Raw genomic sequence first — 27,363 nt, forward strand, 5'->3', positions numbered from 1 at the left:
GAGATGTTAAAGGTCTGTAGGGAAGAAGCCCAAGTTCACTGTCAGCCCAGCAAAGGAATTCTGAAATCCTGGTCTAGTAAAACTAACCACTAATGCACAAATAGTGTGAAAATTCTTGACCCCACGTGGAACATGTTGTCTAATCTTAAGTGGTATTCCTCCCTTCTCACTTAAGTTAAATAAGAGTAGCAGAGACAAATATTGTTCTGTGCTCAATCCAGTGAAAGCTGTTTGAAGAGAGGGCTGAGCCAGACATCAGGCAGGGCAGGCACCTTCTTGCAAAGACTGAGCAGCTCCCTGTGGGAGAGGCTTAGGAAGGGCAGAATGAGGGTCTTTAACCTGGTATTTCCTGCCACCAAGTTCATGACTAAGTTTAGGTGTCAGGATTGGTAAGTAACAAGTATTTCATAGCCAACTGTGAGCACTAACAGACTCTTTTTTTACAGTAAATGTACTTGTGTTTCTCTCTGTGACAGGAGGATTTTCCTCTTCATTAATCCCCTCCAAAACAAGTCCACTACACAATACAAAGTTCAAAGACACAGAACATACCCTGCCTTTATCGAGCCAACCTTAAATAAACATCCAGTTTCCAAACTGGAGATCCTTCTATTTCCTGAGACCAGACTTAACAAAGCAACAGAAAGAGGTTCTTATTTTTAAAAGCCTTTTGGATCAAGAAAATGGACAGTAATTTATGTAAATGCATCAATCTCAATTGACTTCTCTAGTATGGAAAGGAATAAATAATGCAGATCACTGTTCTTCAGACAACAAGTCCAGACTCTTCACTAGTGATACGGCAAAGATTCTGACGGCAACAGCAGGGATGTGTGCACAAAGGTGAACATAAATAAATGTGTGTATGATAACCGTGGTTGCTGGAGATGGACACAGATAAATAGGTCTGGAATTGGACAGGGAAGCTGAAGACAGAGGGAAAGACACTGGTTCAGCTTATGGCAGTGAGTTCATGAGCTTTCATGATCTAAAAAAATCTGCAACAGCAGAATTTCTATTAAGAAGGTGAAAAAAGTTAGTTCTACCTCCTCTTGGGCAATTCAGAATAAAGCTATCTTTGAATATAATAAATATGTCATAAACTAGTATACAAAAAATTTAGGAACAAAAACAAGAGGAAAAGACCAGGATCCTAAAGGTAGATGAATGCTCATTTAACATTTGTAAATAACTGAAGCTGTTTAAACACTATTAGATTGGCACCTAGAACCCCCCAAATATCTACCTTCCCCTGGGAAGGAGAGGCTATGCCTCTTCAATCATCTCTTAAATGCAAAGAGGTTTGACCCCCACGCAATGGATAAAAGTCACCCAAAAAATGAACAAAAGAGGTGTTTGGAAAAACCAGAACACCATTCATCCCAGCTAACGACTTGTTCATTATGAGTGATGATGGATAAAGACTTCTCATGCTGAGATGAAATCAAGATTTATATGCATTGTTTCCTCTCCCAACTTGTGGGAAGATCATCATCATTTAATTCTATCTCTGCGGCCAGTGATGGGCATCCAGAGAGCTGGTTATCAAACGGCGCAGTCAGCTGGCAAAAGCCGAAACGTGCAGTTGGCACATCTGGACGGAGCCGCCACAGCCGAGGGTGAACAATGACTCCTGGCAAGCATCCAAATTGCTTGCAGACGCTAGCAGGTCTCATCTACAACCGCCCCTACCAGCATCTCTCTCTCTCTCTCTTTTTTATGAGAATCAGATTTTCATTGCTCCATTCAATTGCTCTCCTCTGCCATTTTTTACAGCTCTTATCGTTCCCCTGGAATATGGCCTTGAGACAGCTCATCCGTGTCCTTCACTGTGTTATCTCTTCTAACTTTTATTAAAACTTCAGCTTTCATCTGAAGATAGCTAATTAAATCTGGAACAGATTATATTCCTCCCCTTAAAAGGAACGCAAAACTATTTTCTTCAACCTGAGCCATGCTTTGTTGCCCTTTATGAAACATAAGCCAAAGGTGTTTAAGAAGTCTCATTTGTTTACAAAACTCAGATATTTGACATGTCACAGATAGGCAGATTTATACTAAAGTTGGCTATGGTCTGATAGATCTTTGAGCTATTTCTCAATACTGGGAATATTTTCTTTTCTTGTACCCTTTAAATATTACAGCTAATACCAAGAGCTTATTTTCTGTATAAAGTTGGGTAATGAGAAATTAGTGATTAACAGCTACTTGTGTGTGAGTGATTTCTTTAAAAATGTCTGGTTCTTTTTTTTTTTTTAACAGTTGCTCTCATTTGGTAAAAATGAAAAAATGTTTTATTCCATACCTCAAACACTAGCAACCAGAAGTTTCCTCCATGGAAAATTATGTGAAAACATGAAATTAAAAGCAGTTTTTCTACATAGCTTTACACCAACCAACAGTTAGCTCAAGTAGCTTTGTCCTAATCTATCACAAATTAATGAAGAAGCTTCCACAAGTGACATGAACACAATATTCTCACATATGCTACTGACCCAATTCCTTCCTTGGACCCAAGGGCAGCTTAAAAATCACCTCCTGCTGTACATTTGCTAACTGAACCCAGCAATGATATCTGAACCAATCCAGCCAGCTATCAAACACCCACCTACACGCATACCCACACCCAGCATTTTTAACTAAGTGTTACGCTTCTACTGCCAGGATGTGATTTAACTGTCCCACCTGAAATTTTCTGGGATCCTTTTCTTCGCTTCACTGCCTTTAGCAAGATTTCTTTCATGGTGACCTTTGTGTTGTCCACCTGAATAAGGGAGAATCCGTGAGCAGCATTTCTGCAGGAAAAGACAAATATTAAATCATCACCAATATTCAGCCAAAGGGATGTGAATACAGTCTTCACTGAGTTTAAGTATTAATAAGTGTACACTGAACTGTCAATTATTAAAAAATGGGTTATAAACCTACTTCTAATGAGAGAGAGAAGCATATTAGAAGCATTCTAATATGAACAGTCTCAAGTGAAAGAGAGGGCAGAATTAGGGAAGATTTTTCTGTTTATCTTAAAATGAATCCAATTGGTCTGTGTGGGCTACTAGCAAAATCCTGCAGCAAGGACTAACAAATGATACACTTGGCTTGTGTCAGCAGGTGTCACTGCAGGCAGATACCACCGTCATATTAAAACTCACAGAGCCCCCGAGGGGAAATGTGGGGTGCGTGCGTGTGTGCTCACTCACTCATGTCCAGCTCTCTGCACCCCTATGGACAGTCGCCTCTGTCCATGAGATTTCCCAGGCGAGAATACTGGAGTGGGTAGCCAGTCCCTTCTCCAGAAGATCTTCCTGACCCTGGGATTGAACCCGTGTCTCCTGTATCTCTTGCATTGGCAGATGGATTCTTTACCACTGGGCCACCTGGGAAGCCTGGGTCCAAGGAAGGAATTGGGTCAGACAGTAAAGAATCTGCCTGCAATGTAGGAGACCCAGGTTCGATCCCTGGGTCGGGAAGATCCTCTGGATAAGGGCCTGGCTACCCACTCCAGTATTCTCGCCTGGAGGATCCCACAGACAGAGGAGCCTGGAGGTCTACAGTCCATAGGTCGCAAAGAGAAGAGCACAGCTGAGTGACTAACGCTTTCACTTGGGAAACCCAATGTGGGGGCACAGGGGTGGATAAGGTAGCCCAAAGCAGTTCAGAATAAGGGAAACGAAGACTCCTCCTAGCTGGCAAACAAATAAATAAAGAAGCATTAATTTAAAAAAAAAAAAGCCAAAACCCACAGTCTGTGTATACTTCAGTAGTCATGTTTTAATCTACTTAGTCCTAGAAGGTCAAGCAAAATATTAGCTGGAGTAAATAATTACAAGACAAAATAATACCACTACTTATAAGCTTCCAGCCAATCACACTTGGGGTGCAAGGGTCATCTAGACAGGAAAAAACTGGTAAGGAGCAAGTACCCTTGAAAAAGAAACCCATCCCTGGGTGAAATATAACTTCACTAAGACTGTTAATTGCAAGAGCAAGTATCACAAACACTACTCACTATGCTTGGGCAGAGAAACAAAACAGGCCAATTCCAAGCAGCTCATGTAACAAATGGGACCCAAGTTTCCAACTATGGAACATGGGAATTGCCACAAGGAGTTTGGTTGCCTTCCCACTTCCCCACCAAGAATCTCAAAACGGAACACAGCCAAAAAACACGGCAGAACTTCATACTGACAAGAAATCAGAAAGAAAAGCCAAGCCCCAAGCTAAGCCACGGAAAAGCTTCCCAATGGTAGGACAGGCTGGGAAGGGGCCTTCAACCCAGCTTGGAACCAACCAGGTGGCTGACTTTCCACGGGGGATGGGAGCTGATCTCAAAACCAAGGACCCAATTTGCTTCCCTAATACAAAGACATCTCCACCCCCTTCCCTCTCCATACGGCTTGCTGTTTAATCCTTGACATTCCATTTGTTAAAAAGCAAAAGCCGATGCTGGTCTAGCCAGCACGATCATCCATTTTAACTTGGTCAAGTTCTTGCTATCGAACAGCAGGCCTGAGAACTGTCAAGCTAATTTTACTGAACACTCTGTTACTGAATCATGCCTGAGCCCAGGCCGTTCTTTACCTCAGAAGCTGGACCCCATCCCAGAACAATTTTTAAAAGTTTATTTTACTGATCAAAGCAAAATAAGAAATAGCTTTTTTTTTTTTAAAACTATATTTAGGGAGCGATGTAGTAAGTGATACTTTGGCAAGAGTTCTGAAATGTAAAGTGCCTGGTGCATTTATAAACTTGCGGGTATTTGCTCTGGCGCCAGGCCAGTGTGTGTTTGGAACAAATGCCAATCGTCCGCGTTCAGACCTGCCTTCCCCTGCTTTCTCCTCGGAAGTCAGTATGCGCTCCATCTGTGACAATATGTCGGGCGATGGATGAGGAGGACCTAAAAGGGAACACCAGTTCTTGGGTACTTGCAAAGTAGTCTTGGGCTGCATCTTGTGAACTTCCAGCTGCTCCGGGTTTCACCTCAACTCTTGTAGATTTCAGCTGGCTTGTAAATTGCTCATGGTTCTCGCCTAATCTGCTGCTGGCTGATAGCATTATTTCACAACCATACGTTTATCTTTTCAGCAAAGGCGGACTAAAAGCTCGAAAGGAGGCCTTGTGTTGGGACTAACTTCCATAAATTAAAAGTGTCCTTTTAAAAAGATTTTTGAACGGAGGAAAATCCCTCGTCTGTATTTTTCTGTCATTTTACCAAAACGTACCTGGGTGACAAGGTTAAAGCATGCAGAGGAAATCCCTGACGCTTATCATCCACCGGCATTACTGATAAATTGCGTGGTGGGGGAATAAAGGATTACCTTCTGTATTTTTTCATTACACTTTTCTTTTGTTACAGAATACATAAATCCATTGTGGCACAATGTAATATGTATCACCATGCTACACCTGCGGACGCTTCCGAGCGGCTGCCATGTCTGTGCAGTCAGGAATGATAAGTGAACCACCCGTGAATGTTAACGATAGTGATCATTCTGAGGTAACTCGGCTCTCCATCTTCCTTTACAGCCTCCGCGCTGCAGCCAGGGTAGCAGGGTTCATGAGAGGAAAATGAAAACAACAGTGGAGGGAAGGGGCAGGCTCAGCGCGGAATGTGCCTTCTCGAGTGTGCGGGCTCTCGCTCAGGGGCTCGGCAGCGGCGAAAACCAGCACCTTTTAAAGGAGAAAGAGGTTGTGACCCCTGCGCACGCTCAGCCAGACTTGATGAAAGTTTCTTTGGGTCAGCCTCGCACTCCACTTGTTCCTCTCCTGCCAGATACATTGCCAACCTTGGATCCTGTCCCAAGTCTATGGGACTTAAAATGTTTCTAAGACGCCAAGGGGACTGGATCGAGATGCTTCTTAGAATCCATGGAGGTGCAACTGTTACGTGGTGCTCCCATTTAATAAATGGATATGGAGGCTTGCTACCACAATTTTCAGCTTGACTTCCAAACAGTCTGGGTTTTATGCCTCATTTCTTCATATCTAGGGTTTTTTATGGGCTTTCTAAAATGTCTATTGAAATACATCCTTTAAAGCTGCCTTTATTTAACGTTGGGCACTGGGTCTGAGACGGAGGAGAGGATGATCTCGGGGGGGAAATGTGTGCAGCAGGCAGGAAGGTGCCAGCCCTGCCTCCCTTCCTCCCTTCCTCACAGCACTGCATTCCAGTCTCAGGGTTGTGACCCATGCTGGGGATGACTCGGCCTTGGACAGACAGGTGGGTAGATGGATAGACGGATGGGTTACAAACCCACTCTCAGCTCAGAAACTGCTCCTCCCTTGTGGACAGATGGCTTCTCTTCTGCCCGTGCAAGGCATTCTAGCCCTTCCACGGGCTGCCGGTGGTGGGTTCAGGACGAGGTGCCACCTCTGGGAGCTGACTGAATGCTGCCAGGAATGCTTCAGTCAGTTCCAACTTAGGCCCTGTCAAGTCTCGGAACCACTGAAAAAAACGTATGGGCATTTTAAAAAAAGATAACTCACTTGAGGAATTCAGCTCTGTCCCAGTGCAAAGCCACTTGGTTACCAGAGGGAAGTTTTTATACCTGCATTAGCCTGACACAAGCATTTCTGCACTAGAAGTTAACCTAGAGGTGGTGGGGGACAGAGAAGAGGTAGGGGCACAGGTCTTTATCCAAGAAGCTCAGATTCCACTTACAGGGGCAGAGCTGGGATCAGAACGCAGGTTGGAAGGCAACATATTGCAGAGGAAAACACATGGGCTGGGAGTTCAATACCCTTTGGTTCAAATCCTGGCTCCATGGCTAACTGAAATTTTGTCTTAACACGTGGGAACCTCAGCTGCGTCCAGGAAATGAGGAGGCCACATGCCTACAGAATTGTCAGAAGGATAAAACAGACAACAAATGCAGAGCACCTGGAACTACGGCTGGCAAACAGTAGAAGGAGTTTACAGTGTTCTTTCTCGTGTGTTCCCAAGTCTTCACCCTAAGAGAAGAGGCCTCATTCAGCCCGTCTCCCCTAAACCCCCAGCAGACAGTGCTTATCTGGGGGGATGGATCTCAACCCTCATAACTGATAACACAGTTTCATCACAATGCGCAATCTGCTGGGCATGGTGGCAGCACTGGGATCTCATCAGTACAGAGCTTCCGGCCCAGGCACTGAAATCCCCCGAAGCTCAAAGAAGGGCACCTTGGGCTCCGGTTTCAAGGTTTTCCTTTTTAAGAGAATAAACCAGAGAAGTAGGTATGTTCCACCTCAGCTTAACTCTGCTTTGGATGGGGTTGGTGGAAGTCAAAACTCACGGTGACAAGGTAGAGAAATCCAGTGAGATTTATTAAGAGCATTTGGATCTGCAGACCCAGATAAGAGGTTATTAGTCAACAAATCCAACAATAATAGTAGCATCTACTACTTACTGAGCATGTAGTCTGTGCCGGGTGCTGTGGCAGGCCTTTCAGATCTGTATTAACTTATTCTACCCTAAAATAAACACCACTGTTATATCCATTTTGCTGAAACTGAGGCTGGAGATATTAGGGAACCTACCTGAGGTCAGTCATCTATTCAAGACACTATTTTGGATTCAGAGATCAACAATATGGTACCTAACCCAAGTATTTATTAACAGCACAGTCCAGCAGGAGAGAAAGACAAAGAAGTAAAGAAAGAATTACAGTTCTGCGTGATCAGCACAGAGATGAAGGCAAGCTCAGAATGCTGCCGAAACACAGAGGCATTTAACCCAGCAGACAGAGGTGGGGGTGCGTCAGAGAAGCTTCTTAGTGGAGCTATCTCCAAACATAGTTGTTTATCTCTACGTCATACTGGAAAAGTGGTGGCAACACCAGAAGGCAGTGGAGCACAGCAAGTTATAGAATGGAGCCTGCTTTGGAGTCTGAGCTCTGCCTTCCTTGGGTAAATGATATAATCTCCCTAACTTAAAAGTTTTCTCATCTACAAAAAGAGGATAATTCTCAGACTATAACATTGTTTTCAGGGCTAAATACCAGGCTGGCCAAAACATTCATTCAGGTTTTTCCATAACAGCTTACTTCTAAATACTTCTAAGTTAACGTAATACTTGTCATAAAAAATACGTAATAAGCAATAGACAGTACAACTATTGGGCTTCCCATGTAGTGCTAGTGGTAAAGAACCCACCTGCCAACTCAGGAGATGTAAGAGACCTGGGTTCAATCCCTGGGACAGGAAGATCCCCTGGAGAAGGAAACGGCAACCGACTCCAGTACTCTTGCCTGGAAAATCCCATGGATGGAGGAGCCTGGAGGGCTACAGTTCATGGGGTTGCAAAGAGTTGGACGTGACTGAGGTAACTTAGGACACAAAATACCACTATCAGCTTTTCTTCGTACAAAGAAGTGATATATATAATGATGAGAAAGTAACAATAGTTGACATTTATTGAATATGGGTTTTGTTCATTTAATCCTCCCAGGAAAGGTGGGTGCTATCATCAGTCCTATTTTATAATGGAGGAAATTGAGGTCTGGCAAGTCTGAGACACATGCCTGGAGTTGCGCAGCTACCAAGTGGAGGAACCAGAACTTGAACCCAGGTTTGCCAGACCCCAAAGCCTGTGTTTTAAACCTCCCTATAGCCAAGGGAGTTTGGGGAACTTAGAGGAAAAAGAGACTTACAGGGAACATATCTTCCAGATTAGGACCACTGATCAGTCTATGGTGAAGGTCAACTTCCACGGCAACAAATTCAGTTTGACTGTAAATGTCCCAACTCTCAGACTCAGCATGTGACCTACAAGACCCCCTTCTGAAAGCCCCTGGAGAAGGTCCTGGTTTCCTGAGCCACAGCCTCAGTTTGTGGAAGCAGGACAAGGCTGACAGGAGCAGTGCCCCCTCCTCTAGCCCTGACTGGTTCATAATCCCAGTGAAGACGCAACCCTTTGGTTTCCAGCCTGCTTTGGTCCCAATTCCATGCATGTTCATTCTCGAGCACTTCAAGGTAGAAAATGAAAATATATGAGCGGGAGAAAGCCTTGTAATAACTGCAGCATGCCCGCTTTAAAGCAAGTCCTTTGGGTATATTATTTTATCCATAAAGAGAGTTTACACTAGTGTGAATGCCACATTTTGGTTCCCCTTGCATTGACAAAAATCTTTTTTTTAAAGATCAAATTGTATGGTGTGCCTTATGTGATGTTTGACATTGGACAAAGTACTCTTTTTCAAAACAGACATTTTCCAAAAACATAACTCACTAGACTAATGGGCAGTGAGAAGCCAAAATGACTGCCCCTCCGCCTTCTCCTTGTGTGTCTTTGCCAAAGTCCTTGGGACTTGCCAAATCCGGTCATGCCTGCTTAGCTTGCTCGACTGATTGTGCCAGAAAAGAAAATAAGACACAGATGTATTTGAGCTCTTTGAGATGCCAGTAAGAGAGACAGCTAATGGCTTCATTTCGACCCTCCCCTTCCAGCTGGGCACAGGTGGGGGATAATGAGGTCCCTCTCCCTAATCAAACTCAATTATTTACTACTCTATATAACCGCAAAGACATTCACATTCAGTTCAGAATATAAAACACACCATGGGCTACTTCCAACCACTGCCACTGGGTATTTATAACAAACTCAAGTGGCTAACAGTTTGCCTTGGCAGGAGTTTAAGTGTGTAAAGTTTTGCAAACTGTTTCTGTTCAGATATGTCCTGCTGAAATGGGGTCCCAGGCGGGGGTCCACAACTGTCAGGTCAGTGAACTGCATAACATCTGAGAATGTATTCACCACGCAGTGCAGACAGGATCTGGAAATCAAACGCTTCGTTCTACCGCAACCTTCTGAGAAAGCATCACGGTTTTTTCAACAGCAAGACTGACATTGTATTAATAAACATTACAAGTCACTAGCCTGACATGTACATAGCAGCAGCTGACAGACTCCAACATAAGCTGAGGGGAGAACAGAGGAAATCAAAATGAGACATAGTAACTAAACATGGCCAAAGCTGGTGGATCATGAAACAAATCACATTAATGTCAGAAACCTGAGTCCCAAACTTTTAAGATTCATAGCAACTGAAGCAACAATCTGGTATAATTTTTGGATACCAGAGTAACTTGATGGTTATCTAAAATATGGGCTCTTATTGTAAGAACAAAGCTATCCTGGCACCATTTCAACAGACAGACATTCCAGGGAGCAAAACATACATATTTAGCTTGTCTGACCTTTAAATTCTTAGAAGTATGTAATTAATGCTTTCCAATTTTATTACTTGCTCCAATATTCCTGTCACTTTAAACAGACACAAAGAAAAATCTTTTCTTTTCTCTAGACAGTAGCTGTTGCCAAAAAGGAAATCAAGTCAGATTTACAAATACAAAATTAAACAGGCTGCATATGTTATGTTTCCATACATGAGGACAGTCTGGACAATGAAAATGTTTGCTAATACAGCAGAATGAAAAGAAACAACACACAGTTGGTCCTCTATGACTCAAGCAAACAATAAATAACCAGGATAATTTACAGACATATTGTCAGGCCTGATTACAAAGAACAGAGGCATCTTTTTTTAAAATTCCCTGCCCTATTTTAGCCCTGCTCCTTACCAAACTGTCTGACCTTGGGTAACTACTTGTCTCTGATCCTCAGCTTATACAGGTGAGTTGCTTATAAGGAATAAATGAGATAACGGGCTATGAGGGGCACCAAACTGACTGTGCAAAAATGCTCATCCCTCCCCACCCCCACCACCTCCTTTCCAGACTATCAAGGCAATATCACATAAGAGCAGGTGAGTTTTCAACCTAATGCTATCTTTTCATAAAGGTCTGGTCACTTGGGGTATACTATAAAGAAAGTATACTAAAACCACTGAGATCCTTTTTGAAAAGCCCTCATACAGAAAGAACAATGAATCTAGGGCATACCTTCTGAAAAAGCAGCTAAACTTTCTCTTTATGCAGACAAGAGAAGCCACAGCCATCTTTGGGAGCCCTCTGGGCCACATCGCCCAAGGCAGCCCAGCTTCTGGTACAAGGCCCTCCAACACTGACCCAGTGGTCCATTTCCCAAACAGCAAAATCCAAACTGAATTCTATATGCTCTGCAGCTTTTGGTTAAAACAGCCCCTTTCCCATATCCACCTGATATATTAAACACTGAAAGTGAAACACATATGAAAGTGAAAGTGTTAGTCACTCAGTCATGTCTGACTCTTTGCGACCTCATGGACTGTATCCCACCAGGTTCCTCTGTCCACGGAATTCTCCAGGTAAGAATACCGGAGTGGGTTGCCATCCCCTTCTCCAAGAGATCTTCCCGACTCAGGGATCGAACCCAGGTCTCCTGCATTACAGGCAGACTCTTTACCAACTGAGCCATCAGAGAAGCCCAAGGAAACCCATATACAGGCAGGGCAATTTAATTAACTGACTTCTGATTTAGGAGGATTCTGTTTTATTGTTTTTTTCTTCCCTTAAAGCTCTTCTTCCCCACCCAGAGCAGGATGCCAGTGTGAAATAACAATGTCAACAGAGGTAATGCAATGACACCACACACATTGCTTTTGGCATCGCCATTTTTTAAACTCGATTCAGTGTCACAAATTCTGATGGAATTAGCCTGTGCTGGGGGCTAACTGTGCTTCCCTGGTGGCTCAGGTGGTAAAGAATCTGCCTGAAATGTAGGAGATCCGGGTTTGATCCCTGGGTCAGGAAGATCCCCAGGACAAGGGAATGGCAATCCACTCCAGTATTCTTGCCTGGAGAATCCCATGAACAGAGGAGCCTGGCAGGCTACAGTCCATGGGGTTGCAAAGAGTCGGACACAACTGAGCAACTGACACTTTGACTTTTGGGGGATGGGAAGAGATGGACAACACGAGTTCCTCTCCTGTCCACTGCTCGTCTGACCTGTCCAACGGCCTAGCAGGCCTTGGCTTGGTCATTGCTGGTAAGGAGCACTTCTTCGGATGCTGAAAATCAGCTGAGATCTAACCCTCAACTAGTATTAGGGGTCACTTCACCCAGCTCTCTGTCCCCTACTTCTCCCTTCCCATACCTCTGACAGTCAACTTTAGTGCTTAGGCTCAGAGAAGCTAGCTGTCAGCAAGTTAGGGACTCCTGTTTATATATATATTGGCTCCGTCCAAAATCAATCAGGAACAATGGATACCTTAGAAATCCGCTTGCTGATCTGGTAAAGGAGGCAGTGTTCACTAACAGGCTCCTAATTTGTTCTTCGTTAACAGTAATCCATTCTCCTTCCCTTAATGACAACTCTATTTCCAGGGACTTACTGGGGCCCAAGGGCCTGGGAGGAAAAGACCAGTGTAGCCTCAACTCAGTAAGAACACCCACCTCCACACTCTTTTTCACAGAATGCTTTTCCAATTAGGGATTCATTTAAGTTAACTAGCTCCTCTTTTTAAACGTAGATCATTATATAATATAATAAGTCATTATCCTTGCATGATGGAACAAGGAGAAATTTGAAATTTTCTTTTATATGAAGAAACATGTTTTCTAATTTTTCTATACTGGACATGAATTAATTGTGTAATAAAAAATAACCCAAAGAAAAGTTACACCCCATACTGACCTTAGGGTGAATTATTCAGACTGACAAATCTCTGATAAAAATAACAAATCGTAACCATGTAGTACTTTCTACATACCAGGGCCTGAGCTAATTTTCTGACAGCAGTATTTCCCATCCGAGGTTCAAGAGCTCCCAAGGTCAACAGATGCATTTACAGGCTCTCTTGAGTTTCCGAATTTAAAAATAGTGCTTTTAGTTCAATAAAAATCATGTATGTATGATTTTCACTGAATAGCGAAAAGTTATACAGATAGATGTATATAGTGACTTAAACAGTGATAGAGAGATAAAGATACAGGCCACTCCCAGTTTCCCAGGTTTCCCATTCTCCATCCAGCTGGGGAGCCTTGAGTCATTGCTTGGAAGAGAAATACTTGGAAGAGAAATACCTGGAAGAGCCCCTTAACCTTCAATTAGACAGAGGTGAACAAGAAATAAGGGAATGTTCCTGACCCAGGGATCGAACTCATGTCTCTTACATCACCTCCACTGGCAGGCAGGTTCTTTACCACCAGTACCACCTGGGAAGCCAAAACATACAAAGCCAGAGTCAACCAATCAAGCCCACACCCAGTCATTTATGTATTTGTCTACGGTTACCTTCACACCACCACAGCAGAACTGAGCTACAGAGACTGTATGGCCTGCAAGCCCATCCTTTAGGTTGCCAACATGTGGGATACGATGGTAGGATTTGGGAGACTGTTCCAGCAGCGAGTTATTTAACATCAATAATAGAGGCAGAAAGGCGAAATGGCAGTGCAAGCTGCATGCACAAACTTAGAATAGAGAAAGTGATGGGAGAAGTGGACACAAGGCTCTTTATGGACCAGACTTGCTGATCTCTGAAGAATTCATGTTCTGGGTGTACAAGTCTCACTGTGCACAGGATCAGTCAGGCAGGGAGCCCATCTACAGAAACACTAATTAACAACAGCAGAAAGTAAGGTGACGCATCAGCCTGGTTTACCCAGGATGGAGTGGGGAGCTCTTGGACTTAGGACTTCTCATTTTAAAACAGGGAAAGTCATCTCTTTGGCAGTTAGGATTCCAGGCTTTCACTACCATGGCCCAGGTTCAATCCCTGGTTGGGGAACTGAGGTCTCACAAGATACATGGCATGGCTGAAATAAATAAATTAAATAAAACAGGGTAGTCCTGAGCAGGACTGGCATAAGCTGGGTATCCTAGCAGAAATGTTCTTTATTCTTCCATTAAAAAGCATTTAAAATTGGGGAGGTGTGCACTGTAAGTCAACTGACCCATTAAAATAATGGACTAACACCTAAAAATACATTCACTGCTTAAAAGGACAAATAATAATATGATAATCTGATGTTTATGAAAATCAAAAATTCAAGTTGACAAGTAAAACATTTAACACCCATTAAACCCAACATCACTGATTTAATTTCAACAAAACATCATCTGTTGCATTATGTTGTTAATTTGTATTTTATTAATGCTATAGTTTTATTTGCATTTAATTTATAATTTTGTTTCAGTTGCATAAAGATACGGAATTTGTAGCTAGCATTTTACATCTGTATGTGTTTAAGTAACATTATAATAAAACAACTTTGGGCAAACACTGAAGTTTCAGGAGAATTAAATTTTCCTTTTTAAACCACTTGTTTTAGAAAGGACTTTCAGATCAAAAGACTACTATGATCACATGTTAGTATTTATGTAGCAAAAACTGTATGCTAATGAGAATGCTTCTAGTGACTTATTAATAAACAACAGAATTCCAAGCAGAAGCTACTGCTACTGAAATTCCACTACATACATCTTAAAAAAAAAATCCTAATGACATCTTAGGGCTTCCCAGGTGGCGCTAGTGGTAAAGAAGCCTCTTGCCAAGGCAGGAGACACAAAAGATGTGGGTTTCATTCCTGGGTCGAAAAGATCGCCTAGAGCAGGAAATGGCAACTCGCTCCAGTGTTCTTGCCTGGAAAATTGCATGGATGGAGGAGCCTGGCGGGCTATAGTCCATGGAGCTGCAAAGAGTTGGACGTGACTGAGCATGCACACATCACATTTTGTGATGGTAAGACTGAAAAGACGGTTTTATGAATTTTATTGGTAGCACTGTAATGGATACATCTTCAGAAGGCTATGTATGTCAATGCAAAGTGAGAATCTGAAGATGTTTTTTACCTTGACCAATAATCCTACTCAGAGGGAACTTTCCTAAGGAAGTTATTCAACAGAAACAAAAAGGATATAGGTAAGGACTATCTTTAAAGAGTCCCTTATTAAAACCAAATCAAGGAAATAATCTAAAACACCCTGTGACAGGCATCTAGTTCGTCTCATGCACTTTTCTGTTGTATTGCTCATCATATTTGAATGGTTTGTTTGACAACTGTCACCCCATTAGACAGAAAGCTCCATGAGAGGAAGGGGCTGTCTCTTTGACCTTTTTTTTTCTGCAAAATCAAAGTACTACTTTATTAAATGAGTTATTTTATACAATATGAACATCAATATAATTACAATTGTAAAAAAAATTTTTTAATAATAAGGATGGACTGATTTTCAGATTTCCAAACCACAGTCAACTGTACATTTACACAGAATTGTCTTTGCATGAAGCCCAAAAAGGAACAGCATAAAAATGAGTGTTTCTGTAGCTCCTTAATTTTTGCTGATCAACAGTTTGTTAGAAATGCAGCTGCAGGTTTTTTACCAAAGGTCTGAGACATTACATAATAAATGTAGATTGCAGGAATTAAGAATGGATATCAAAATATTTGGAATATAATATTAAGTAAAAATGACACAATATGTATGCTAGAACTGAGAGTGTAATATATATACACATGGAAATGATTATACAAAAATGAAAATAATTATATAGGGATGGAGGAATCACTGGATAAGTTTTAAACTACTTTAAATATTCTTTAAAGTTGTTGTTTTAGTGCCTCCAAAATGTAAAAAGAAGAAAAAATCTTTGCTATGTACACCAAACATGACTTCATGGTAGGGATGAAATGACCATGAGGAGCTACCCCCGGCTCACTCTAAGGCACTCAGGTTTCTTTCTTTGCTCAAGGGTAGAAACATCCAAAATACTCGTATATCCTAGGTAGCATAATCCTATTTTTAGTAAAAAATCTGAAACAAAAGCAATATGCTTTTAAAAGACAGGGGAAAGCCCTCTAAAGGGATCCCTCTTCTTGACAGTGCATTCGCTGGTTACTAACAGCAGGGGGTGCCAAAGGGACCACTATTGTCCCCAGGAGATGGCCAGGAGGGGCAGTGTCACGGCCTCCGTTAGAAAGGCTTAAACTGAGAAGACACTGCAGGTTTTCCCCTAACAACCAGGACATATGTCTAAGACTCAGGTGCTCTATAGACACGAGTGGACAAAAACCACATTTTTATTTTAACTAACTTCTGATATTCAGCATTTCCTGGAATTATGAAGGTGGTCAACAAATCACAGTCCTATGAGCAGTACTGGTGACGCTGTCATGAACAGAAACCACAGATAGCGTCATTACAGCTGTGGCAGATGTCTCAAGTACCATTTATACCTATTACTATCTTGAAACGAAAGGCCTCAGGAGTTACTGTTAGACCTGCCTCTGGATCTTGTCATTTAATGTATTGATAAAGCCAGTACATTTAATTATATCACAAATTTGTTTAATAATTTGATAACTATTTAAATATAATGGGATTTTCTTGTACTCTGTGAATATTGTTCTCTGCACAAACACTTTTCTGAGAAGGGCTTCTGTAGGCATTAGCAGACTACCAAAGGCACAGATAAGGTTAAGAACCTCTGCTCAGTCTAAAGGAGAGCAACTAAGAAAATCAAATTTGATTTGAACAAAATTGGAGAGAAAAAGAAATATTTTAAATCACAAAAGAGAAGTGATTGCAACACACATTTTCAGTGTGGATTCCTTGACGAGAAAGAGGAAAACATCAAATTTTTCCTTCATAGAGTCTGAAGTGCCCCAATATTTCCAGAGGCTTTTGTACATAGATGCAACTTTTGAGACAGACTTAATACAATTTACTCCAGGTGCAGTGGATTGGAATACAATGCACATGTTGTCCCCATCTCTCTGGAAGTCATCATTTCATGTTGACTCTCCAGATACCAAATATCATTCATTTGATAAGAAAACCAAAATCAAATCCAAAACCCTAAAAGGCAGAGGTAAGATACTGAGATAAGTAACAGCATCAGTACTCACATTCGAACAAAGAGCGACTCTTTGGATGTCAGACCGGGAGATGAATACTTTTCAACCAGGGCCAAAGTACTGAAGCCAAACTTATGAATGGGCTCGTTGGAATCCAGTGGGGGAAAGTCTGTGTCAACCTCCCCGTCATCCTCGGCAATATGCAGGCAGTAGGCACTGACATTGTCACTGTAGGGAAAATCGAAAAGGTAAGTGAACACCAAAGTATGGGAGGGATGCAGAGACCAGAGGTATGGAGGATGGCAAGCCAACCGGGACACTGCTGCTCCTCACCCTGAAGCCTGGATACAGTGACATCTCCCAAACCCTGCTTCCTCTGATAAACAGAAAACACATACACGGCAGTGCAAAGGGGGAGAGACACAGTATGAAATGAGAATGTTAATACTGCTCTATTCTTCCCTGGTGGCTCAGTGGGTAAAGCGTCTGCCTACAATGCGGGAGACCCGGGTTCAATCCCTGGGTCGGGAAGATCCCCTGGAGAAGGAAATGGCAACCCACGCCAGTACTCTTGCCTGGAAAATCCCATGGATTGAGAAGCCTGGTAGGCTACAGTCCATGGGGTCGCAAAGAGTCGGACATGACTGAGCGACTTCCTATTCTTCCAATGAATATTTACAGAGCATCTGTTATATATAAGACATGGGACTTAACGCCTGGGATCAAAGATGAGATTGAGTATAGACCCTCAAAGGAAGTTTAGTGAACAGCAGCAGGGGAAAGGAAGTACTAAATTAGCTATAAGTGTAAATAAAATAAATATCATAAAAGAGAGACAAACAAAACTATAAAGGAGGAAAAATTATTTGAAGGGAATCAGAGGCCTCTGATTTATGTTCAGGATTAAGAAAATATCTGTGCTCTAGCTCAGAAGAAGTGCTCAGGGTAACCAAGACAGTCTTTACAGTTCTCCTTTTTCTGAAGAATATCAGGCTCTCTTGATAGATCTGATTCTAAACACCAAAGACACTTAACACAGTAAAAGCAAATGACCCAATTTATCCTGATGTAGATAACCAAGCTTCTCAACTATCAACACTTTTGGACTTGTCTCACTTCCCTAGAACGTCCAGTCAGTACTCCCAGACTCCAGCTCTGCCCAGTTTAGAATTGACACTCCTTCTCCTTTGAGGAAAATAAAAAGTGAATTTGCTGAAAAAGAGTGGGAAACTGCACCAACATAAAGAAAATTTAACACTGAAATAACTAAAACACTTGAAGATACCCTGCACCAAAGTTCAATCGTGAAACGGCAAATCTGCTAGCACTGAGAATTTGAACCTAATAGTTCACAAGGAGGTAGGAGTCTAAATTCTATGGCTTAAATTTGGAGTTTAAATGATATGATTGATGCTTAAATTAATTAATTGCAAAGTGTATGCTAATTGTTTAATTGGTTGCTTGATCTATATAGATCATTTTTTGAATTAAATGAGTTGATTTACAAAGTTTATTGATTGGATGTGACAATGAATTATTTCACTGACTACCTGATTTGCAATTTTCCCAATTAATGCACAAATCTTTAGCTGCAACTCTGCTTATTGAGAGAGAGCCTACTTCAGGTGATCTATACTCAGTCTGTCATTACTGAGAGAGATTTATTATATAAAACAGGTAATAAGGACAGATTAAAATTAATGGGAACTGTAAATTTACTAAATGGATGGATAACAAGAAAGTAATCTGGCTATGTTTGTCACTATAAATTTCATATGTTTACAACGCTGTTAAAATTTTTAAAAATTCATCTCTGAATGGTATGGGAAACTTACCAATCTTTGCAAAAGGTTACCAACTTCAATACAAAACACTTGCAGAAGTAGAAGAAAGCCCTTTGGATGAGGAAAATATCATAAGGTAATATAGCTAAGGGCTTTGTGTTCAAAGAGACTTGAGTTCAAACTGAAGCCGCATTGCTCATGGGCTATGTGAGTTCAGAGAATAAGCTTCATCTCCTTCACATTCCACTTCTACAAAAATGGTACAATTACCCAGAGGTGGCTGTGAAGTTTCGATGAGATGATACGTGTAGTGCCTAGCATGTAACAGAGGTAGAAAAATAAATGGAAGTAATGATAATAAAGTCTGACAGAAAATAACTTCAACGGTTAGGTCAACCCATGAAGACAAATCATGGATGCTTACTAGAGCAACAAAGCAACAGTGAAACTGGGCGACATGCTCTATGTGCCAATTGGAGTGAATGTGTCTGCTGCTCGCTAGCCTTGGGGCCCACTGAGCCTCCAGGAGTTTATGAACAGGGAAGACACTGATGAAGCAAGCAATGACAGCACAGATTATTTACTGCTGTGTAAATCATCCTGAGGAATGTCTGTGAGTCCCTAGCACCACAGAGGTTTCAAGGGCAAATAATAAGTCTATTGATCAAAGCGGAAAGCCAAACATTGGTGTCAGAAGAATTCTGCTTTGATTGTCATGGGACGCCCCCAAATCCCCTCAAAACAAACTCGGCAAATGTCACAGGCTAAGCTCTGAAAGCCAAAAGACTCACTGCGCCAAGTGCTCTTCTGCCCCAGTTCTTGAATATAAAGTGTGATATCACGTATTCATTCAAAAAGCAACTGAAATGCCTAGGCTATGCTATAGTCTGTCCTGAGCACTGAGAACACAGCAAGGAAAAGAATGATAGTTTACCCAGTTTTACAAATTAATGGAAGTCTTCTCTGGGTCATCAGCAAAGTTTAGCAGTAAACAGGGCTCCCCTACCAAACCCGTAATTGAACATATAAGGGGGGAAATGACTAAAACTCCATATGCTAGGCATGGGTATTGGTTTCTCTGTGCCTGTATACAGGAATCGTGAATAAAAGAAGCTACTGTGGCATTCTGACTTCTAAAACTGCCTTAGAACTCCAAATCAGTACAGGTACAACAGCCACTGGTATCACTGGCTATATTCACTGAGTACTATGTGTCAGACACTGCAAGACACATGAGCTCACACCATTTTCCCACCAACTATGTGAGTTATTATTACTATTTTACAAATTACAAAACTGAGGCTCAGTGAGATTAAGTGGTTTGTTCAAGACTAAACGCAGGTAAGAGACAGAGCTGAGATTCAAACTCAGGCAGTCAAGAGCCCTCACTCTTCACTCCCATCTACCCCTCTGCCAATGCCATGGTGTGTCAAGATTTCCCAAGGTCTTTGTTCCCACAAACTTACAGAAATGCTACATACACTAAAAAGGAAAAGGAAACCATGACACATATTTATAAAACATTAGAAGCTTAGAGAGATTTATTTCAACCTCCTCGCTTTTACAAATAGGAAATAGATGCCTATTTCCAAGAAGAATAAGGTGCCATGATCCCCTAATTAAATGGTGGCAAAATCGGTTTCCAGAGAACTCAGGTCTCTTTATTTCTCTTTCATTACACTTTGATCACTTCAGAATTTAGTGGCATTCTGATGTGGGGAGAGAAAAAGAGAGGCAGCTTTAGGTCCTCGACTCAGAAATATGCCAACTATAGATATCTAGAGCTTCCAAGATGATGAAAATGGCGTACCTCTTCATGACAGTTTGGTGGAAAGAAGAAGGGTTTTCCAGTCAGATGCGGTTTAATGCTATCACAAACAAGAATGAGCTATGTGGCCAAATCTGAGTTTCATTTTCTTACTCATAACAGGCTTTGATTTCCTTAGGAGAATCATTTGGACCTTAAGTTATTCTCCCCTGCGTTCTTACAGAACTTGGCTGTTACTTCTGCACATACCTTACCACACTGCTCTTTTTCTTATTTATGCATCTATGTTCTCCTAGAGAGCAAGGATTCTATTGTCTCTGCATTCTCACTTAAGAGTAAAATGGCTGGCATTTATAAGGTACTTAACAAATATTTGTTAAATGAATGAATATATGGATGTGTAGCCTGAATCACTCTACCCATGAAAAAAACATAGTGGGTATTATTAATGATGCATGTGTTAATGAGAAGAGGAGAAGTAATAAGGCTTTCTTTTTCTTGCTTGTCACACTGATATCTGTTAGCCAAGTGGGGTTTTCAAGGCAATGCACATGTGTAGAGATTGCAATTCAAGACAAGGAAGAAGGCCCAGAAGAAAGAGAAAACGAAAGAGGCATTCTTACAGTTAATCAAGATATGAGTACCAGCATCTCAGTTTTTTTATGGAGAAAAAAATAAACAATAAGAAATTATTACAACTATGTAAAAATGTTCAATTACGTACATATACAAAGACTAGAAGAAAAGGGACCAAAATGTTTATAAAGATTATGTTAACATTCAAGCAATGAACACTTTTTTCTTTCTAACTTTCTATACATCCCAGATGTCCCACAGTATATATGTATAACTTTCATTTTCCTGTCTTTATAAAATCCATAGAATTCTCCAGGCCAGAATATTGGAGTGGATAGCCTTTCCCTTTTCCAGGGGATCTTCCCAACCCAGGAATTGAACCAAGGTCTCCTGCATTGCAGGCAGATTCTTTACCAGCTGAGCCACAAGGGAAGCCCTTCTTTATAAAATACTTAACTAAATTTTTGATAAGGGTAACACATTCTTACTGTGGACAATTTAGAAATATGGAACAAGACAAAGAAGGCTGGGCAATCCTCTCACTCCAGTACAAAGAGAAAATCATTCGTCCTAGAGACTCTGAGCATAGCCAGCCTGATTCACACGCGTGGTCATTTACTCTACCAGGTTTCGGAATTAAGGAGGGAATAACCACAACGACTGCAACAGGGTCTGATAAGGATTAAACAACATAATTAATTGCACAGTGTCTGGCATGGAGAAAGAGTCTCATTTTGCCAAAATTTCTTCTAGCACTTTTAAGTTTCTGATTACACAGAAGCTGAATTAACTATCCATCAAGAGTCTTGTGTCTCCCTCCCTACCAGAGGGAGAAGAATGATCAAAACACTCACAAACAAGTACAGGACAACTGGATCTACAAGAAGAGGCTTAATATTAAGAGTTGGGTTGTCATGGATAGAGCAGGTCCTTTGAAGTACCATTGAGTTTGAAAGAGAAATGAAAGTTTAAATAATGAATGGATGTAAAATGGAGCCTGCTGTCAAAGAGAAATCCTTTGGGGGGAAATATTTATCTCCAAAGCTATAATGAGTACAATTAAATGAATTTTGCTTATTCATATCTTATCAAATAAAGCTGAATTTTTCAGTACAAAATTTTATCTCACTGAATTGGTGACCGACATTCACTTTATGTTCAAATGGCAGTATTGCTTTTATGAAGAGAAAGAGCCGTAAGCCCATAAATAGATGGCATTTAGTTCATAAATGAAAATTCAGGAGCATTCCAGGGAGCACCACAGATTTCTACCAAATGTAGAAATCCATTTCTTATCTTCAGAAAATGCAAAACACACTAAAGTATGATCATGAGACAGACGAATGTTTGCTCTTTTCAAATGAAAAATGAAATAATGCATGATTCTGAAATGTCTAGAATGCTCAATACATGAGCTTTGCTGTTCTGTTTGGTGAGAATCAATATTTAGAGTATGTCAGGCATTAGCAAGAGAGAAAAAGATTCTGACGGTTGCAGCTCAGAAGTTCATTTCTTTGAAGTCAGAAGTTCAGCTCTTTGAAGTCAGAGTTAAAGATTTTTAAGACTCCCAAGATTTCCTTTTCTCCAAAACACATCCCCCATAAATGCAAAGTAAAACTGATAAATAACATCATAAGACTTGTCAAACCACAGCAACCTCAGACAGGAATAGTTAAATCTAAATTCCCTGGTAAAGTTCTAGGGAGAAAATGTCCACTAGTTTTTAAGCAGAAGCAAGACCTTCATATAGTTCTGTCTGGGCTCCTTCTGGGTCACTTTCTATTGCTGTGTCTTCAAGTCCCCTGACCACTACACACTTCCTCCTGCCACAGCATCGCTGCCAAACCATTCCATCTGCCAAATGCCTTGGGCCTCACTTTCTGAGGGAACTCCCCCACTTGTCCCACACCCCTTTTCCCAGGTGATGCTCTCACAGTGGTATTCCTCCCCTGCTGAGCACTTAAGTCAGCTTCTAAGCGAACATAATTCGGTTTAATTATTTGAATTATGTGCCCGTATCCTTCACTAGCTTGTGGAATTCATGGAAGAGAAACCGTATCTTATTCCACTCACCACTGTACACCCAGCAAAATGCCTGGTATATAGCAAACACTCAATAAATATTTACTGAATGCATGAATGAATACAAATGATAAGTGAAATGAGCCAGTTACAAAGTGCTATTACACTTGATAATTTCTTCTTCCCCACCAAACTGTAAATTTTTTGAGTGCAGCAACTGCATTTCTCTTGTTCTCCATTTTATCCTTGATACCCTTGATACCCAGGGTCTGGAACTCCATAAATATTTGCTGAATGAAGAAATGATGAGGGACTTAAGTCTTTGAGATTAAGCAGGGTATCAAGAGAAGAGTGAGAAAGACGTTTCTTAGGAAATGGTAGAAGCAGAAGCTGTATGTCAAGAAGCTGCCAGTTAAAGAATGTGATGTGTTAGAACGTATGGGAACATAGCTGGGGGTCAAAATAGGATGGGCATGTCAGGCTGTTATTATTTAGGTAAAGAGTTCTCTGTGATGACTCTAAGGAGTATAAATTAGAAGCAGCAATCAAGAAATGGGAGAAGAGTACATACACCATGGTGGAAATACAGACAGAAAAAAAAAGCAGCAAGGTATAGGGAGTATAAAGAATTCAAACTGCAAAGTTGTCAGAAAACATAGAATATAAAGTCAAATGTTCCTAGATACTTTGATAAGCCCATGAGGGCATCAGTGTTTCACAGCATGGCACAATTATGTGAGCTTTCAGAAAAGGGCTAAAAATATGCTATTACTGCTGAATTAACAGTAGTATTGGTTGCAGTACTAGCTGCTGGAGTTACAGTATTTAGCAACAACAGAAACAAACATTTATGGAGCAGTTGCCATGTATTTTCTCATTTTAATTTTATAAGTACCCTGATAGGAAGTTCCTATCCTCATTTTACACATAGGAAAACACAGGCTGAAATAATTCATCCAAGATCACCCTGATGGTCAGTGCCAGAATGCAAACCCAGGCAATGGCTTTGAATCCCATACCCTTGGCCACTATGTTATATACTGATTAAGAAGGTAGATGAAAATGTTACCACAGGTTAGAGAGCTTCTGTGAAAAATTACAAAAGTAAAGAAACCTCAATACTGAATGAGATAAACCTCAGCTATCTACAAGGTCCACCAAGTTTCCCAAGGACTCTAGGTAGCTGAGTTTACATGAGAATAAACTGAATCCACAGTAAGATCCGTTGTGTGGCTGTATCATGTGTTGCTATACTCTACAGCTGCACTTTCCAAACTTGTGGTTACTGAGCCCTTATAACGCATGTGTGTGCGTGTACTCAGTTGTGTCAAACTCTTCGCGACCCCACAGACTGTAGCCTGCCAGACACCACAGTGCACGGAATTTGCCAGGCAAGAATACTGGAGCAGACTGCCATTTCCTCCTCCAGGGGAATCTTCCTGACCCACAGATCAAACCCACCTCTCTTGAGCTTCCTGTATTGGCAGTCGGGATTCTTTACCTCTGAGTCACTGGGGAAGCCTCTTGGAAACGTGGCTAGTCTGAACTGAGATGTGCTGTAAATAGCATATAAACACTAGATACTGAAAACGTGACCCCAAATATAACAAAAACATCTCATTAATAATTTTTATATCAATTACATATTGAAATGATAATCTTTCCTATAAAGGGTTAGATAAACTATGTTATGAAAATTACTTTCACTTCTTGGAAACATTTTAAATATGTGATTACTAGAAAATTAAAACTGTAAATGTGGCTTACATTTGGAACTTGTATTATATATACATTTTTTCAGCTTTATTAAAATATAAATGACATGCAACATGTTTTTCCAGTGGTCATGTATGGATGTGAGAGTTGGACTGTGAAGAAAGCTGAGCGCCAAAGAATTGATGCTTTTGAACTGTGGTGTTGGAGAAGACTCTTGAGAGTCCCTGGGACTGCAAGGAGATCCAATCAGCCCATCCTAAAGGAGATCAGTCCTGGGTGTTCATTGGAAGGACTGATGCTGAACCTGAAACTCCAATACCTTGGCCACCTCATGCGAAGAGTTGACTCACTAGAAAAGACCCTGATGCTGGGAGGGATGGGGGGCAGGAGGAGAAGGGGACAACAGAGGATGAGATGGCTGGATGGCATCACCGACTTGATGGACATGAGTTTGGGTAAACTCCGGGAGTTGATGATGGACAGGGAGGCCTGGCGTGCTGTGATTCATGGGGTTGCAAAGAGTCAGACACGACTGAGAGACTGAACTGAACTGAAGTGAATTGAAGGTGTTGCTTTGACATGCTCACATATTACCAAATGATTACTACCAAGTAGCATTAGCTAGTACCTCCATCATGGGCAGAACATTTGGGACTCTTAAAGACTTCTGGGGTCGCAAAGAGTCAGACATGACTGAGTGACTGAACTGAACTGAAAGACTTCTCAGAAAAAGTGACTCCAGAAAGAATGAAGATGAAAGAATGAAGAATGAAATAACTTCAGAAAGAAGGAAGAGAAAGATTCAAAGCGAAAACAACACCCAGTTATGACGGGCAATGGAAATAAAGTCTGATGCTGTAAAGAACAATATTGCACAGGAACCTAAATGTTAGGTCCATGAATCAAGGTAAACTGGAAGTGGTCAAACAGGAGACGACAAGAGTGAACACTGACATTTTAGGAATCTAAAATGGACCGAATGGGTGAATTTAACTCAAATGACCATTATATCTACTACTGTGGGGAAGAATCCCTTAGAAGAAATGGAGTAGCCCTCATAGTCAACAAAAGAGTCCAAAATGCAGTACTTGGGTGCAGTCTCAAAAATGACAGAATGATCTCTGTTCGTTTACAAGGCAAACCATTCAATGCCACAGTAATTCAAGTCTATGCCCCAAACACTAATGCCAAAGAAGCTGAAGTTGGACGCTTCTACAATGACCTATAAGACCTTCTAGAACTAACACCAAAAAAAGACGTTCTTTATCATAGGAGACTGGAATGCAAAAGTAGGAAGTCAAGAGATACCTGGAGTAACAGGCAAGTTTGGCCTTGGAGTACAAATGAAGCAGGGCAAAGGCTCAGAGAGTTTTGCCAAAAGAATGTGCTGGTCATAGAAAATGCCCTCTTCCAACAACAGAAGAGATGACTCTACATATGGACATAACTAGATGGTCAATACCAAAATCAGATTGATCATATTCTTTGTAGTTGAAGATGGAGAAGTTCTATACAGTCAGCAGAAACAAGATCAGGAGCAGATTGTGGCTCGGATCATGAACTCTTTATTGCCAAATTCAGACTTAAATTGAAGAAAGTACGGAAAATCACTAGACCATCCAGGTATGACCTAAATCAAATCCCTTACGATTATACAGTGGAAGTGAGAAATAGATTCAAGGGATTAGATCTGATAGACAGAGTGCCTGAAGAACTATGGACTGAGGTTCATGACACTGTATAAGAGGCAGGGATCAAGACCTTCTCCAAGATAAAGAAATGCAGAAAGGCAAAATAGTTATCTGAGGAGGCCTTACAAATAGCTGAGAAAAGAAGAGAAGCAAAAGGCAAAGGAGAAAAGGAAAGACAGAGCCATCTGAATGCAGAGTTCCAAAGAATAGCGAGAAGAGATAAGAAGACTTCCTCAGTGATCAATGCAAAGAAATATAGGAAAACAACAGAATGGGAAAGACCAGAGATCTCTTCAAGAAAATCAGAGATATCAAGGGAACACTTCATGCAAAGATGGACATGATAAAGGACAGAAATGGTATGGACCTCACAGAAGCAGAAGATATTAAGAAGAGGTGGCAAGAATACACAGAAGAACTATACAAAAAAGATCTTCATGACCCAGATAATCACGATGGTGTGATCACTTCCCTAGAGACAGACATCCTGGAATGTGGAGTCAAGTGGGCCTTAGGAAGCATCACTACAAACAAAGCTAGTGGAGGGGATGGAATTCCAGTGGAGCTATTTCAAATCCTGGAAGATGATGTTGTGAAAGTGCTGCACTCAATATGCCAGCACATTTGGAAAACTCAGCAGTGGCCACAGGACTGGAAAAGGTCAGTTTTCATTCCAATCCCAAAGAAAGACAACGCCAAAGAATGCTCAAACTACCACACAATTGCACTCATCTCACATTCTAGTAAAGTAATGCTCAAAATTCTCCAAGCCAGGCTTCAGCAATACGTGAACCGTGAACTTCCAGATGTTCAAGCTGCATTTAGAAAAGGCAGAGGAACCAGAGATCAAATTGCCAACATCTGCTGGATCATCAAAAAAGCAAGAGAGTTCCAGAAAAACATCTATTTCTGCTTTACTAACTATGCCAAAGCCTTTGACTGTGTGAATCACAACGAACTGGAAAATTCTTCAAGAGATGGGAATACCAGACCACCTGACCTGCCTCTTGAGAAATCTGTATGCGGGAAAAGAAGCAACAGTTAGAACCGGACATGAAACAATGGACTGGTTCCGAATTGGGAAAGGAGT

At 41.2% G+C, this 27,363-nt stretch overlaps 1 protein-coding gene across 10 annotated transcripts in view; it reads right to left on the minus strand.

Annotated features, from left to right (window-relative positions):
- MAPKAP1 (mitogen-activated protein kinase associated protein 1) overlaps positions 1–27,363 on the minus strand; it is a 239,815-nt gene that overhangs the window by 91,397 nt on the left and 121,055 nt on the right. For all 10 annotated transcript variants that reach the window (XM_018055771.1, XM_018055769.1, XM_018055770.1 and 7 more), the window contains 2 exons: positions 16,768–16,944; positions 2,686–2,795 (listed from right to left, as the gene is read on the minus strand). In XM_018055771.1, coding sequence (XP_017911260.1) covers positions 2,686–2,795; positions 16,768–16,944 — 287 coding nt within the window. The remainder of the gene's footprint in view (positions 1–2,685; positions 2,796–16,767; positions 16,945–27,363) is intronic.

Source organism: Capra hircus, chromosome 11, assembly GCF_001704415.2.
Source record: "Capra hircus breed San Clemente chromosome 11, ASM170441v1, whole genome shotgun sequence".
In the NCBI taxonomy this organism is placed as follows: domain Eukaryota; kingdom Metazoa; phylum Chordata; class Mammalia; order Artiodactyla; family Bovidae; genus Capra; species Capra hircus.